Genomic DNA, 16,091 nt, shown 5'->3' with positions numbered 1-16,091 from the left:
CCTTTTTTTGACTCACGGAGCCCCATAGGCATATTTTTATTTCTCCAAAGTTACTGATTTACTTTTATTAAAAAACATTTATAATTTATTTTCTTCAAATTTAGTTTTTTATATTTTCCACGAGAGCCCATGGAAAGTTCACACAAAGTTCCAAGAGCTCCACGGAGCACTGGTTGAGAACTGCTGCTCTAAACTATTGTTATGTTGACTGATAATAACTGGAATGAAAAAACGATGAATCCTCAACTCCTTTCAGAGAAAAAAAAAATGATCGGAGAAGTAATGTTGTGGAAATTCTCTTAGAAAATGACACATAGATTTTGTATACATTCAAACAGCAGTAGGCGTCATAACAGATGGGCGCTATAACGGGTTTTTTACATTATAATCCCTATATGCAAGATTTGTTCACTAAAAATTTGTGGTGGTAAGCAAGGTTGGTGCTATAACGGAGTTCGACTGTATTTATTTTTTAATTTTTTTAAAATTTAAAAAACTATTTTTTGGATCTTGTTGTGTGTCATTATTAGTTCATTCAGGGGCTGCATGCAGCCTGCGGGTGAAGCGTTTGACACTCATGTTAAGGAATTAACAAATTTACCATGAATTTATTCAGTCAGTTAGCATGAGTCCGCTCTTCAATGGAACAGGAGGTCATATAAAATCAGAATAAATGTTTTAGTTTTTTTAATTTTAAAAATTCATCAATGCATCAGCACAAAAAACAAGATGAAGTGGTATCACCAGAGACTTTAAATTTAACAGTTTCTATATAATTTTGTCAATTTTCATCCCCATTTTTTCTCAAATTTTATCCACTTTATTGATACACTGATTAAATTCTGTTCAACACATTAAACTGACCGTTGTTTTCATACAGTCGATACTCAATACAATACAATACAAAAACAAGGCCACAACAGGCAAAATGCCAAACAAGGTGGCTGAGAAAAAGATGTCCATAACAAGTACGGATGTCATATTACTAAAATACAGCAACCCAATTGAAAGTGCAATAAGAAAATTATAAACAATATATATATATATATGTTGTATTTCTACGTAGAAAGAAACATTCCCTCATGTACTAGGTGCTGGTGTACCCCCCATGTTTTCGGATTCTTGGAATGTGCTTGAGAACGGTAATGTAAATATAGGTCATGCTGTCTGGGGGTCACGCTGTCTGCGTGGGAGTGTATAGAAGAAGCCCATGTACTCGCATCAGTTGAGGTCTGTCTTTTGCAAAGGGTGGCAGCAGCTCTCATCTGCTCTCACCACTTTAAATAAATTCTCATTATTCTTGATGTTATGGAATTGCTGCTGAGTGTCTACGTTAATATAAATACACTACACATTTTTTTTTTTAAATACCACAAATACATGACAAAATATTATACAATGCTCATAATGTATTTATGGTTGTCTTATTCTAAGTATGGATGGCTAATCGATTTACCCCAACATGTTTATCGTATTTATTTTTAAACGTGTCAATTGTGTTAGAATTTACTACCGCAGGGGTAAGTTATTCCATTTATTAACAACCCTATTAGAGAAAAATTCCCTGCGACACCATAACCTAGAATTGTCTCTTACCAATCGATACTGGTGACCCCTTGTAAAAGCAGTCGATTGATGATGTACCAATAATTCATGACCCATCCTATCCATTCTGTTGAAAATTTTGAACACTTTGATCATATCACCCCGACACCTCCATTCATCCAATGTAAACACATTCAAAAGATGAAGTCTTTCTTTATAACTCAAGCCTCGTGTGCCAATAAGAAAACGCGTAGCTCTTCTCTGCACCCCTTCAAACAAGTCTATGTCCCTCTGTAGGTATGGTCTCAAAACCTTACAGCATACTCCAGTCCAGGACAAACTAAGCCTTGGAAAAGCGGAAGAATGACTTTAGAACGCGGAGAGACATTTTTGAAAAAGAAACCAAGCATTCTATTCACTTTTTTTGACCATCGCTAAACAATATTCAGAAAACTTATGCCGCTCATCAAGGAGAATTCCCAAATCTGTGACTCTAGTTGCATTCGGGATAGTGACCCCATTCAATTTGTAAGAGAACCATGGGGGTTGTTTGAACCAAAATAAGCGACCATGCACTTGTCAACACTAAACGTCATGCTCCATTTATTTGCCCATGCTGCAATCCTGTTTAAGTTGGTCTGGAGCAACTCCCTATCACTTTGATTCCCGATTACCCCATTAGCTTCACGCCATCTGCGAATTTGCTATCAATCCTATCGATACCCTGATCAAGTTCATCGATAAAAAATGAAAAAAGTATTCCTTAAGGAACTCACTTGTGATGCCTGCCCAACCAGAGAATTCCCAGTTCACTTGTTATGACCTAGTGACCTATCTCTTAACCACGATTCTATTCAATTCAGCAAGTTGCCCCTAATCCCAATCTTGTGTTAATGCTTCCAGAGTTTATTCGATCAAGCCCAACATGGACCCGACCAAATACCTTCTGGAAATCAAACATCAACATTTTTGCCCTTAACCAAAGCCTCCATCACATGATCATAGAAGCTTCCCCTTCCTGAACCCATGATGATTATCTGACAATATATTATTCTCGTCTATCCACTTCACCAACTGCCTTTTGATAATAATTTCCAAAAGGGAGCTCGTCAAACTCACTGGACACAGCTTTTCTATTATCCTTCTTAAATAAGGAGCAAGTTGCCTTGAAACAACATTAGCAAGTTTCTAGTCCCTTGAGATGATACCCTCAGCAATACTGCTCCTGTATATCTGTGCGACTGGCTCCAACAATTCATTCACACATTACCTGAGGACCTTGGGATAGATATCATCTGGTCCTGGTGCTTTGCTTGCACATACATTTTTTAGAAGATTTAGGACCTTCACGTCTTCCACTTGAATATCGTTGAGGATTTTAGTACCCCATGTGACACCCTGTACATTGAATATCATTATCTCCATTAAAAACTGACACGAAAAAGTCATTGGAAGCACTACACATGCCTACATTGCTCTCTAACCTAGACCCTCCTATCAAGAGAGGGCCAACTGTCCTTTTATATTCATTATTGATGTATCTAAAAAATTATTTTGGGTCAGAGCCAATGCTATCTGCCAACCTAGATTCAACTTTCTCTTCACTGTCCCTTATTGCTTTCTTCAATGCTCTTCTTTTATCAGTAAACGATAATAGGTCACCTCATCCACTTTTATACTATCTGAATGCTCTTTTCTTTTCAAAGTAAAGGTTACGCACACTATCCATGAGCCACAGAGGGTGCGACGTACAAGCAGGTTTTTTTTTAAACAAAGAGTATGACGTCGTGCAAAACAAGAGGAGAGCTTCTTACTAAATTCTTCCCACTGACTCATCACCCTGACTGATTCCAACCAGTCTCTTCGAAAACTTTCGCTAACCTCCCTCTCAAAACATCAAAGTTAGTTCTCCGGAAACAAGGAACCAGTCTTTTGTTATCAACCTTACCCACGGAAAAGTTAGTAAAATCTAACGATACAATGATCATTGGAAGAAAACTCTTCTCCCCCCCCCCCCCCCCCCGAAACATGTTCAACAAGATCCTCAGAACTAGTAAGAACTAAATCCAAAATAGCAGTACCCCTAGTGGCTTCTGATACACGCTGATATAAAAAATTTTCGAGCACCAACTTCGATCTCTTTCATACTGATATCTAGCTGAAAGGTTCTCATAATCAATACGTTAGTAATTGAAATCCCCTAGTACAACGGTTCTCAACCAGTGCTCCTTGAACACTCTCTAGGGGCTCTGTGGCAGCTCGAGGAAAAAAAACCCAGTAAAATTTAAAAAAAAAAAAAAAAAAAATTTAAATACTAAAAATAAATCGGTACCTTTCATGAATAATTAAAAAATTGTTCTACAGGGCTCCGCCATATTTTTTTTTATACTAAAAAGAGCTCCACGAGTCAAAAAAGGTTGAGAACCACTGCCCTAGCATAATACCCCTCTTATGTTTACACATGTAGGAAATTTCATCATGAAATTTGGCAATGTAGTTTGGATCCTTATTCGGTGGATTGTAACAAACCCCAACAATAAGTTTATGATGTCTTTTGTGTTCAAGCTCAACCCATATAGTTTCTATATCACTTCTCTGCATGTTACACTCTCTAGCCTTCAAACATTATTTCACGCATATCAACACTCCACCCCCCCCCCTTCCCAACAGATATCTATTTCTCAAAAAAGTATCATATTCTGAGATGTGTAAGAAAGATTCATCCCCATTGTTTGTCCAAAATTATGCAATGGCTATAAGATCCAGGCCCTCCGCTACTATCATATTCTCCAAAAAATCTTTTTCATCACCCAATATAACGGGTAATATAACCCAATATAATCCCGTCGAAAATGGACGTTATATTGGGATGGGATATACTTTTTATTATCAAAAGTGAAACATATATGATAGTGTTGTTCTGAGAAAATATTTAGGATTTATCCTACCGGCCGTTATAATGGAATGGTTGCTATAATGTGGAGTCGTTATATAATAACAAGCACTGAACATATAATTTTTTTTTTCATACATGGGAAAATATTTTTATGACAGGCTCAGGAACTGGAATTTTGTGAAGGGTCCAGAAAATGGATCCAGATATTGGCTGGACAGACCTCTGCACTTGATGTATCATTACTATCTACTAATACATTAACAGCAAATGAAAATCAGATGCTTGGTTTCACTTCAAGGATCATGTCATAATTTTTGAACAGAAACAAGGTATAGTGAACAAAACTGGATGTGAAAGTTTCCATACCTCATCAAGTAAAGTGATTAAATAATATTACTTCCAGTAGAAAATTTTTTATACCTTAAGCACCTGTTCATTTTCCTGTCCAGGTGATACAGATCTGAACACCAACCGGCATAAGTCCAAGTAGAAATCTGCAATTTCTGGATCATCTATGGGGAGCAAAAAAAAAAAGAAGAGTTGAATTGTAAACTTTTTCTCCTCTGGAAAAACATAACATCGTGCTGCCCATTGCAAATCAGTGCAAAGTCATAGTCAAACAGTAAGTAAAAAAATTACTATCATTACTACACTGAAATAAAATCAAGCCAACAAAAAAATTGTCTATCTCAAAAACAGGATGTATGCTCATCCTAGATACAAGTGATTGCGTAGATTTGAATGACAAGAGGATGAACTGATGATGGCTGTTTGGCAAATTTTGTCTTTCTCTCAACAAAATGGACCTTCTTTGTGATTTGATGCAATGGTGACAATTCATGTTACCCATATGACATGATTTTTGGGAGAAAAAACACAAACAACTGACTTTTATTTAGACTCGAATTCTTCGGAGATAGTTTCGGAGATGGTTTGTTTTGGGTGGGCTTTGAGCAATTCATGGCGGTCAATCGTAAAATTCCAGTGATGATCACTCCACCAATATAATACGGCAGCATAAAAAGAAAAAAAAGAAAAACTAACTAGACATTTCCCCACCGTAAAAGTCCCATGACGATAACTCCACCAACAGCATATGCCATTGAAAGGCTTCCAGTGGTGATCACCGGTCAACCTCATATGACATCGAAAGGTTTCCAGTGATGATAACCGATCAACTGCCTACTCCATCAAAGGCTTCCGGTAATGATAACCAATCAACCGCATACTCCATCGAAAGGCTTGCAGTGATGACCGCCCAACCATCAGTTTCCTCTATCGTAATGTTCCAGCAGTGTTGTGCACGTTCCAAGGTTACTTCAGTCAACAGTCATGATATAAGTGTGGCGGTACCTAGATAAGTTGACATTTTTTTTGACATTCCTTTTTGGTCGGGCCCCCCCCCCCTGCAGTCAATTGATAACTTGTTTTTTTAGTCAGGTGCACCTGCCGTATGAAATTGAGCTCTCATAATAATTATAACAATGTATATATATATATATTAATAATGTGATCCATGTAAACTTTTTAAAAAAAAAGAGGAAAAAATGTAATTTTTTTAGTTTTTAACAGCAACTCGGTTAAAGTAAAACTATAAGGGGACGTCGTGTCTGAGGTGTGTCTCTTTTCCGTGAGGTGGCGGAATATCCCCAGTCCCTTGATATTGAAGGGGTGTCCAATTTATACACGAAACTACAGAACTTAACGAAGAAGCCTTTATTTCGAAGCACACTCAAAACAGACAACCTTACAGAATGGAAGCCACATTCCAATTCACGTTCTCTTCTCTTGGAAGATAGATTTTCTTTTCTCACCTTCTTTTAACAATGTATAAACAAACAAAGCATATTATGTGGTATAAGGCCACAGAGTTAGTAAAAATGTCCGTACTGAAAAATAGATTCGTTACAATCTCCCCCTCTGGCTCAGACGACGTCTCGGCGAGGAGCCAGTAACAGCCATCTTTCCTTTGGGAGTAATTCCTGATGAACAGAACGGGAAGCTCCGGACAACTGCTGACACTCTTTTCTCAGGTCGAAGTTCAGTTTTCAAGTCACGCAGGTTCTGGTGACATCGACTAGGGTTCGGATGCACTTTTGAAGAACGCCACTCTCTTGGGGTCCGAGTAACCACCGGTTGTGGTCTCAGCATCTCGCAATGGAGTTAACTCCCTTTGGAATCGGTACTGCTTTACGGGATTCAAGACGGGTTCTTGTTTTCTCCCGTTCAGGTAATCTTCAGCTTCCTGAGTAGAGTCAACGTTTTCAATGATCTTATCCAAAACATCATTTCCACTTTGGGACTCGCGGAGAGTCCGTGAACTCTTTTTCACTACAATGAAGTTCAACAGCTCACACTGCTTGGCTCCTTTACCAATTGGGCTGGATAGCTTATCAGCGTGGCTGCCTGGACAGTTACGGGCAATATGACCCCGATTTTTACACTGGTAACACACTATCGGATCCCAACATCTTCGGGCAACGTGTCCACGTCAACCGCAGTTATAGCAAGCATCCCTTTCTCGCGAGAATTTGAAACACGACACTTTTAAAAACCTTCTCCAGGGCCACTTTTACAGCGGTATACCCTGTCATCACCACTCTTTTTGATCTGGTGCTTGAGAAAAGGCCTTCCTCCCCCTAACTTGGAGCATCTATGGGATTCTTCTGAGAAGGAATAAAGTTCTCGCTGCTCGATGAAAGGTATTGGGCCTCCCCCTGGCTTGAAGCATCGCTTGAACTCCGGCGGGAATGAATCAATTTCTCGTTGCTGAGAAGTAAGGTGGGTACCTTTATCTTCACGAAGTTGACACGAGGGTGACTCAGCAGGTAGTGCCAGGAGGGCACTGCTTTCAGATGGGCTTTCGACGAACGGATGTCGCTTCTCAGGAGCTTCAGAGAAGTGCCACTTTCCTTGCTGAACATCCAGGATGATACCAGCATCACTGAGAAAGTCGGTACCGAGAAGGGTTCGGTTTTCTCTGGCCTGTGGTAGCACCATCATCTCGGTGTGAATCACTTTACCTTGGACATTAATGTCCATAGTCGTAGTTAGGACTTCGGCTCTACGAGCATATCCATCGGCTAGTCTCATAACGATAGTCTTGCGGGAAAAAGGCAAACCATGTTCTTGTAGGAGATGACATAGCTTCTCCCCTGCCACCGAATGTGTGGCACCCGTGTCAGCACACACTGCTCCATGCTTATGACAGATCATGACTTCGATAGCATTTTTTTTACGTCTCTCAGTTGAGAAACTGTAAAAGTCCAAGTCGTCGACACTAACTTCTTGGGTGTTCGCGGCAGGATTGCACGTTCGACATCGGGACTTGATGACACCAGGTTCTCCACACCCATAACATCTTAGGATATGACTGAATTAAACACCTTATTTTAACTTTTCAATCTGTTTGTCTGGCGGCCATTCAATGTGTTTGAGTGTTTTTTTGTTCTTGAGTCATTTAACTCTCATTTCTAGCCCCATTTGAACCTGGGTGCCAATACTCTAAAACAAGTTCTCAACCAGTGCTTTGCAGAGCCCCAAGGGCTCCGTGTGCACCTACCAGGGGCTCTGCGGTGACTCGAGGAAAATAAAATTAATCAGTATATTTGACAGATAAGTAAATAAGACAACCTCAGCCACCTTGCAGCCACCTCGTTGGGCAATTTGCCTGTTGTGGCGTTGTATTTGTATTTGTATAAGCCTACGACGTTCTGTCATAAAAATTATGTACAAAAAAGGGCTCCGCCATAGAAATTATATGCTGAAAAGGGCTCAGGGAGTCAAAAAATGTTGAGAACCGCTGCTCTAAAAATATTACACAACTTTATATTTTTGTAAAACCCTTCAGTCTGAAAATGGAACTAAGTCAATGCCCCAGATGAATTTAGTGTTCCAAATAAGTTTTGCTACATGATTTTGCTGCCATCACTTCACATGAAATTGGGGCTCATCAGCCCCTCCCAAGATGATCAAAAATTAAAAATATTTTTTAATATTTCTGTAAAAAATAAAATATCCACAGAGTAAATATGAGAGGCTAATAAGATGCCTTATCAGCTATTTCATTAAATATCTGTTACTTAAATGTTATTTGAAGATTAATAACTAAATATTTGGAAGAAAATCCTTGTGACCACCCCCACTCCAAACCTTTTGTGACATCTCTTAAGTCAATCCTATGTATGCCCCTGGGGCTATGGACAAATCTGAAACAGTTTTCTAGCATATAAAAGAAAAATTTACAAATTAAATGAGAAAATTTAAAGAAGCATTCGCAGGTCCTCAAATAAGAAAACTATCAAGTGATTTCATTTTCACATAGAACTCGCTGCAAGGCAACTATTCACACCTGCAATGAAGAGATTTTTAGGGAACTACGAAGAGGAAAATTATCAAAAGCTTATTCAAGACCTACTGTACTCATACAAGAATCTTGGATATTGAATAAATATAGAAATCCATTTTGACCTTTTCCCTGATAACTTAGGAGCAGTCAGTGATGAACAAGGAGAAAGGTTTGACCAAGATATTTGAACTATGGAGGACCCTTCAATGATGAGTGATTACTGTTGGTTTTTACAGAAAGAAGACAGCACGATACATAAGAGAAAGAAATGAATTATTTTAATAAAATACTGGGAAAATGCATATAAATTTCATTTTGTGTATATACATGGGTACTCTATGGATATTATATGTATGTATACAAAGAAAAAGTTTTTTGCTCCTTCATATGCAAAGATATATGGATATGATAAAATAACTATTGTAAAATAAATGTATTACATTTTGTTATTAAGAATATAACAATTATCTCTCTTTTCAAGACGTATTTTTCATAGTGTATATGCATTTCAAAAAATGAGCATCAATGCATGTATAAAAAACTGTTCATGATGGAGATTTTTTACATTCATATTTGAATTCAACATCCCAAAATTAGTCTAAATAAACTTATTTCACTCATGTCATAAAAAAGAAAGTTAAAAATTGTTGACTGATAATATTAGAAACTTGTGTTTCAACAACATAAATTTCCCTTCACAATGAAACAATAAAAATATTACATCCTCAAACTTACTGCCTATTTGGTCCATCCGTTTCATGAGGAAATCCATCATAATGTCAGCAAATATACTTGAAGTTGCTTTGCACTCGAGAAGATAATCCATGAATTTCTATTAAAAAGCGGGATACATGGTAATATATTGTCAATATATTCTCCTAATCTTCAATTGGAAGAATTTACTGACACAAAGTTCAACCATATCTTGAAAAAAAAGTTCCCCATTTCGGTACACTTCCTCTGTAACATCTTTCTATTAGTCTGGAAGCATGCATTTATATGGGAATGGCTATTTTACATCTCCTCCATAGATTTTATATTTTAAATCGGTTCATTCAATCAGAAAGTGCTGGATTATAAGCATCCAAAAATTCTATTTCGTGGCAAAGTATGCACAATCAAGTCGAAAGATAATCTGCAGAATGTATGCTGAATACAATAGTAATATCAGCAGTCATCAAACGTTTTACCAAAAGTTCACAAGTAAACTCAACTCAGAAGTAACCTACAAGGTGAATCACCTAAAATTGATTGCAAATTCATAATGGGTTGCTAACTGGTAGCACCACATGTGGCATTCTGCTGAATTATATGGATGTGACCGGCAAGTTATCAGTGACTCAATACTAATCAGTTTATCATGCCCCACTCAACGAGTAGGCAGTTTTAAAATCATGCTAAATAAACAGCCAAGAAAATATGATAAGGTAATCATAAGGCACAGGCGTATGGAGGGCTCATGCCCCCCAAGATGATCAAAAAATTAAAAATATTTTTAAATATCTTCATGAAATGATTGAAACATCTACAGAAAAATGAGGATGATGCTATCTTAATCCCAATCTTTGTTAATTCAAAATGCTTTTTGAAGAAAAAGAGAGAGAGAGAGAAAAAAAAAAGAGGTTGGTAACAAAATTCTTTGGAAGAAACTCATTGTATCCCTTCAAAACCTGGTGTACTTGCACCAAAGTTCAATTCTGAAAACACCCGTCATATGGTAAGTGATAATGATCCCACAATAGTTGAATTAGGAATGAAGATTTTTGCTTTTAAAAACCAATAAGAAATCAGCACAGGTAATTCTAAATCAAGCACTCTGGTCTATTGCCACTGGGCAATGTACTACCATTTTACTCATTTTCAGGGAATAAGTGAGTTTGTGCTGAAAATATGTGTGAACCTCTACATCAGTGAGTGAAGTGCTTGAATATTTGTAACTGTTGTAAGGTCTGTTGCTTTCTGTCGTGAGACTTTACAACAAAAAGATTGGCTCACATTTGCACCTCAAAGTTAGAAAACATACTTCAGCATAGGCACTATAGAACACTGGTATTGAAAGTAAAATTTTTTTAATAATGTTTTTGAACTTCAGAAACTTCTCTGATTCATAAAAAAAATCACAGCACCAGCAGAAGCACTGGGGCAGATTAACATTCTGGACCCAAATGTTTATTTTTTGCATTCAATTAGTCTGGTAAACCTTATTCCCCTATGAAGCTCAGGGACCAAGTTCCCCCCCCCCCCCCCGTCATCAGCCCAGCTACCACAGACTTATATCCCACAAGAGGAGGTGGCATCATGCATAGTGATGGTCGAAGATAACTAAATGTTCAATGAAGATATATACATATATGCTTGTTGAAACAATTATATTTCAAAATTCCACAAGAAATCACTCACTTGAATACTCTTATTTTGATACATTCTTTCCACTATATACTATGGGAGAAAAATAAAAACTCTATATTATCACAAAAAATGAGTAACTTCGCCTGGTTTTAATTTATACAAAAATTGCCACGTTTTTAAGACAAATAAACTCAACTGGTCTCTCCACTGAAGAGCCGAAACGCGTCGACCATTCGACCAGTTGAGTTTATTTGTCTTAAAAACGTGGCAATTTTTGTATAAAATAAAAACTCTATAATAATGGTAATAATATATATATATATCAACTAAAACAACCAAGTAATGATTATAATTAATTAGTGAGTGAATAGCAAATTCAGCACACTGCACAGTTTCACGAGTTCCATTTCATTTGATATCCAATGTTTAATCCATTTCTTCTAGTTTTTTTTTCACAGTATCTACTCAATAAAGATACTACTAAAGCTCTACTCAACATAATCCAAAATAAAATTTTTATTTAAATAAAATTAATATATTTTAATTTTTTTAAAGAAATTTATTAAAAAAAACTTAAATGTTTTGTTTTCATCTTTTTAATTTTTTATCAAAAATTTACAGTCACCAATTTTAAGTCTTGATTTTAATGCAGATATAGTTTGCTCTTATATTTTTATTAATTTTTTTCTTCTTTTTATCATACTGCTCTAAAATTGGATTTTTTCCCAATTATTTTGATTCAGCTACTATGAGAAGTCAGAGTAGATTTGTTTGATGTGGATTACGATACTCTTTTAATGTACTAAATGTTCCATTGATCCCTTCAGAAAGTCTTTTGGCTAAAAAGTGTAAATCTGGTAAACTAAAACTTGGGATTTTTTCTTTTACTTCGTATTTGCCTTCACTATAGGAAAACAATTGCAAAAGCAGCTCCAAGCAGATACTATGGCCCAATTCGGACATTGTGAATCAAGTACAGAAATTATTGTCAAAAAGAAGGTTAATTTTCTGACCTTTCTACAGTCTTGCAAGTTGATAATAACTTATGGGGGGGGGGAAAGGGAATTGGCTCAACTTTAGCATGAAAATATGCAAAAAAAAAAATTCTGACAAAAAAAAAAGATTGAAATCAATATACAAACCGAAGAGCCAAAAAAAAACTGGTACAGGCATGCATATGCAAATAAAGAGATATGGAACCAATCAGAGTACGGTGCTGCAGTCGGCAATGCCTAAATAACACAACAAGTGTCTGGCATAGTTGTTAGATCGGTTACTGCTGCTACAATGGCAGGTTATCGAGATTTAAGTGAGTTTGAACGTGGTGTTATAGTCGGCGCACGAGAGATGGGACATAACATCTCAACTAACTCTAACAGTGATGAAATTTGGATTTTCACATACGACCATTTCACGAGTGTACCGTGAACATCGGGAATGCTGTAAAAAATTAAATCTACGACATCGCTGCGGCCGGAAAAAGATCATGCAAGACCGGGACCAACGACGACTGGCGAGAATCATTAAACATGACAGACGTGCAACCTTTTCGCAAATTGCTGCAGATTTCAATGCTGGGTCATCAACAAGTGTCAGCATGCGAACCATTCAATGAAACATCATCGATATGGGCTTTCGGAGCTGAAGGCCCACTCGTGTACCCTTGATGACTGCACGACACAAAGCTTTACGCCTCGCCTGGGCCAGACAACACAGACATTGGACTGTTGAGGACTGGAAACACGTTGCCTGGTCTGACGAGTCTCGGTTCCAATTGCTTCGAGCTGATGGACGTGTACGGGTATGGAGACAACCTCATGAATCCATGGACCCTACATGTCAATAGGGGACTGTTCAAGCTGGTGGGGGCTCTGTGATGGTATGGGGCATGTGCAGTTGGCGTGATATGGGACCCCTGATACGTCTAGATACGATTCTGACAGGTGACAGGTACGTAAGCATCCTGTCTGATCACCTGCACCCATTCATGTCCATTGTGCATTCCGACGGACTTGGACAATTTCAGCAGGACAATGCGACACCCCACACATCCAGAATTGCTACAAAGTGGCTCCAGGAACACCCTTCTGACTTTAGACACTTCCGCTGGCCCCCTAAATCCCCAGACATGAACATTATTGAACATATCTGGGATGCCTTGCAACGTGCTGTTCAGAAGAGATCTCCACCCTCACTTACTCCTACGGATTTATGGACAGCTCTGCAGGATTCATGGTGTCAATTACCTCCACCACTACTTCAGACATTAGTCGAGTCCATGCCACGTTGTGTTGCGGCACTTCTGCATGCTCGCGGGGGCCCTACACGATACAGGAAGGTGTACCAGTTTTTTTGGCTCTTCAGTATATACAGTAAAACTCCTTTCTTCAACGGAATCACAAGGGACTGCGATTTTTTCCCGTTGAACACAGGTTTTCACTTAATAAAGGTTCAATTGATATAATGTGTAAAATTAATTAACAATGTCGTTTGTGAATGAAATAAAATAATTGAAGATAAAGCAGGGTTGTTTGGTTTAAACGTTGGTTTTAACTAAGTGATTTTCTAAAAAAAACCAGTTTGGTTTTTTTCATGATGGTGTCCAGATTGTAAAAAAAACCAGTTTGGTTTTTTTCACAAAATCAAATAAAACTGGCCTAATTACCATTTTTTCCTTGAAAAATATCATGTTGGTTCAGTATTAGCCAAAATTTTTAATTTTTACCACATTTTATATTCTTGGGGTACTAAGAGGGTATAAGTGGTTTTTTTTCAAAAAGTCTCATAAAAAAAGTGGCCTGAATATATATATTTTTTTCATATGAAGTATATAAAAGCCAAAATTTCTCATTCTTACCTAATTTTCTAACCTATGGCTACATTCTGATGCTCTATATCTTAAGCAAATTCATGAATAAGGATTGCATCACACATCTAAATGTAGTGGTGAATTATCTCACAGGGTTTCTTTTTCCCTTAACAAAGAAGCAGCAACAGTAGTGACACCATCATGATAGGGGCAGGTGGTCCTATAATCTAATAAAGACACCAGCTGTCCCTAAAGGACAAAGACTAGTGTACTAGTAGTTAAATTACCTCACAGACATTTTCATTTTCTTTCCCATAAGAAATAGCACATCTCCTACTGTAGGCGTATATCTCCAGTCTTAATAGTCAATAGTTTTTTTTTTTTTATACTTTCACCATTAAGCCCAGTTAATTAAAGTTCTACTGTATAGTAGTAACTTTATGTAATCATAAATTTACGTAGTAAAGACACCAGCATCATAAATTTACGTAGTAAATTTATGATGCTGGTCATGAATGGTTATGATGCTGGTCATGAATTTACGTAGTAAATTTATGAAAAGAATCAGCTATATACATGGTGATTATGAAGTTTTAATTCCAAAACTATACAATACGTACTGGTCAGAATGTAAAACAGTAAAACTAAGTCTTGAAAATTTGCATAGATACTCCTGAAGCAATGGAAATTTTTTTCGCAAAAGAAAAAAGTATAAGTAATGCAAAATGTGCAAGTGGATGATGCTGTACTTGGCCAGCAGTATAATCTATTTTGTGCAATCACATCATTTTGGCACTTCTACAGCATCAGTGTGTGGTTAGATCAACTATCTAGATCAGTGTTTCCCAAAGTGGGCAATATCGCCCCCTGGTGGGCGATGGAATGGTCCCAGGGGGCGATAGAACCTACTGATTTAACATAGGATCCTATGGGTTTACTTGAGTTGGGGGGCGATGAGAGAAAAAAATTTCTGATGAAGGAGGCGATGGAACAAAAAGTTTGGGAGACTATAATCTAGATGCTCATTGCAATTCCAGCAAAGCAGCTGCTGAAGACCCATTTTGACAATAACAGGATCCACGTGCCATCGGGTCATCAGTTCACCTGCCCCTTGCAACTTCTGGCTGTGGGGGAGTACCTCAAAATGTTATGAACAATGGTCAGATCGCAAACTTTGGTGAATAGCAAGCTCCAGCACATCCCCTATATGTTAGAAGTTCCTCAGAAATATTACTGTGGGGGCGCGTTTGGTTTAATAAAGGTGAATTGCAAGCACATCCACATCATGACCATGGCATACTCTGATCTGTTGTTGAACAAGAATTTTTGTGCTTTCACCTCATTGCCAGAACATCATGCACAACATATTTAATATTTCTTGAGTAAGTTGTAGTTATTTGTTCAATTACTTAGTCTTTTTGTGATGTTTCCATGAATTATCAAATTGGGCAATTAAGTTATCGTTTTGCCATGACTGGCTATCATTTCCATTCTGTGAGCAAATTCCCCATGTGTTAGACATTGTCATTAATTTTACATTTTTGAGTAAAAAATTTCATTTTTTCTCCATTTTTCATTCAGGTTTTATTTTTTTTCCCATTACCAAACAAAATTTCATTTCTTCAGGAATATTCATGCCAATTTTAAAGTCATTCTGACAATTGTTCTTTTTTTTAGTGTTTAGAAATCAGAACCTTAGTTATAATCACCCTGTATATCGTAAATCATCACTACATAATTAATCTTCATTATTAATGCTTCCTTAAAATACATTATATTCACCTAATTTTTATTATAGTTTTTGCAAAGTAGTTTCTTAATTAAGCATCCCGAAAGTAACTGGAGAAAAAACATCTTTATATTATATGATTAATAATAGCATTAAAAGAATTTTTTCAAACATGAAGTAATCCATTGAGTTGAGCAAAAAATAATTGAATTGCAAAAGTTGAATTTTGTTAATTAATAAATAAATATTTCTTACATTTTAATATTGGAATAGTGTTAAATACATTAATAAACACTTTATTTTAATTAATTATATTTGAATGATTTTTCAGAAATTTTGTTTTTAATGCTGATACAAACCATATCTGGTTTAAACCAAAAACCTGGTTTTTTGGTTTTTTTTAAAAAAAAACCGG

General features: G+C 36.9%; 1 protein-coding gene across 2 annotated transcripts in view; it reads right to left on the bottom strand.

Moving 5' to 3' along the window:
* LOC149070940 (transformation/transcription domain-associated protein-like) overlaps positions 1-16,091 on the bottom strand; it is a 271,954-nt gene that overhangs the window by 211,133 nt on the left and 44,730 nt on the right. For both annotated transcript variants that reach the window (XM_089248856.1, XM_089248857.1), the window contains 3 exons: positions 11,190-11,228; positions 9,525-9,621; positions 4,862-4,953 (listed from right to left, as the gene is read on the bottom strand). In XM_089248856.1, coding sequence (XP_089104982.1) covers positions 4,862-4,953; positions 9,525-9,621; positions 11,190-11,228 — 228 coding nt within the window. The remainder of the gene's footprint in view (positions 1-4,861; positions 4,954-9,524; positions 9,622-11,189; positions 11,229-16,091) is intronic.

Source organism: Pholcus phalangioides, unplaced genomic scaffold, assembly GCF_987345545.1.
Source record: "Pholcus phalangioides strain wild (caught in Gottingen) unplaced genomic scaffold, Ppha-v1.0 ptg000020l_1, whole genome shotgun sequence".
Classification (NCBI taxonomy): Eukaryota; Metazoa; Arthropoda; class Arachnida; order Araneae; family Pholcidae; genus Pholcus; species Pholcus phalangioides.
Note: the sequence above shows the minus strand (reverse complement) of the source record. Positions and strands in the feature narration are given on the sequence as shown.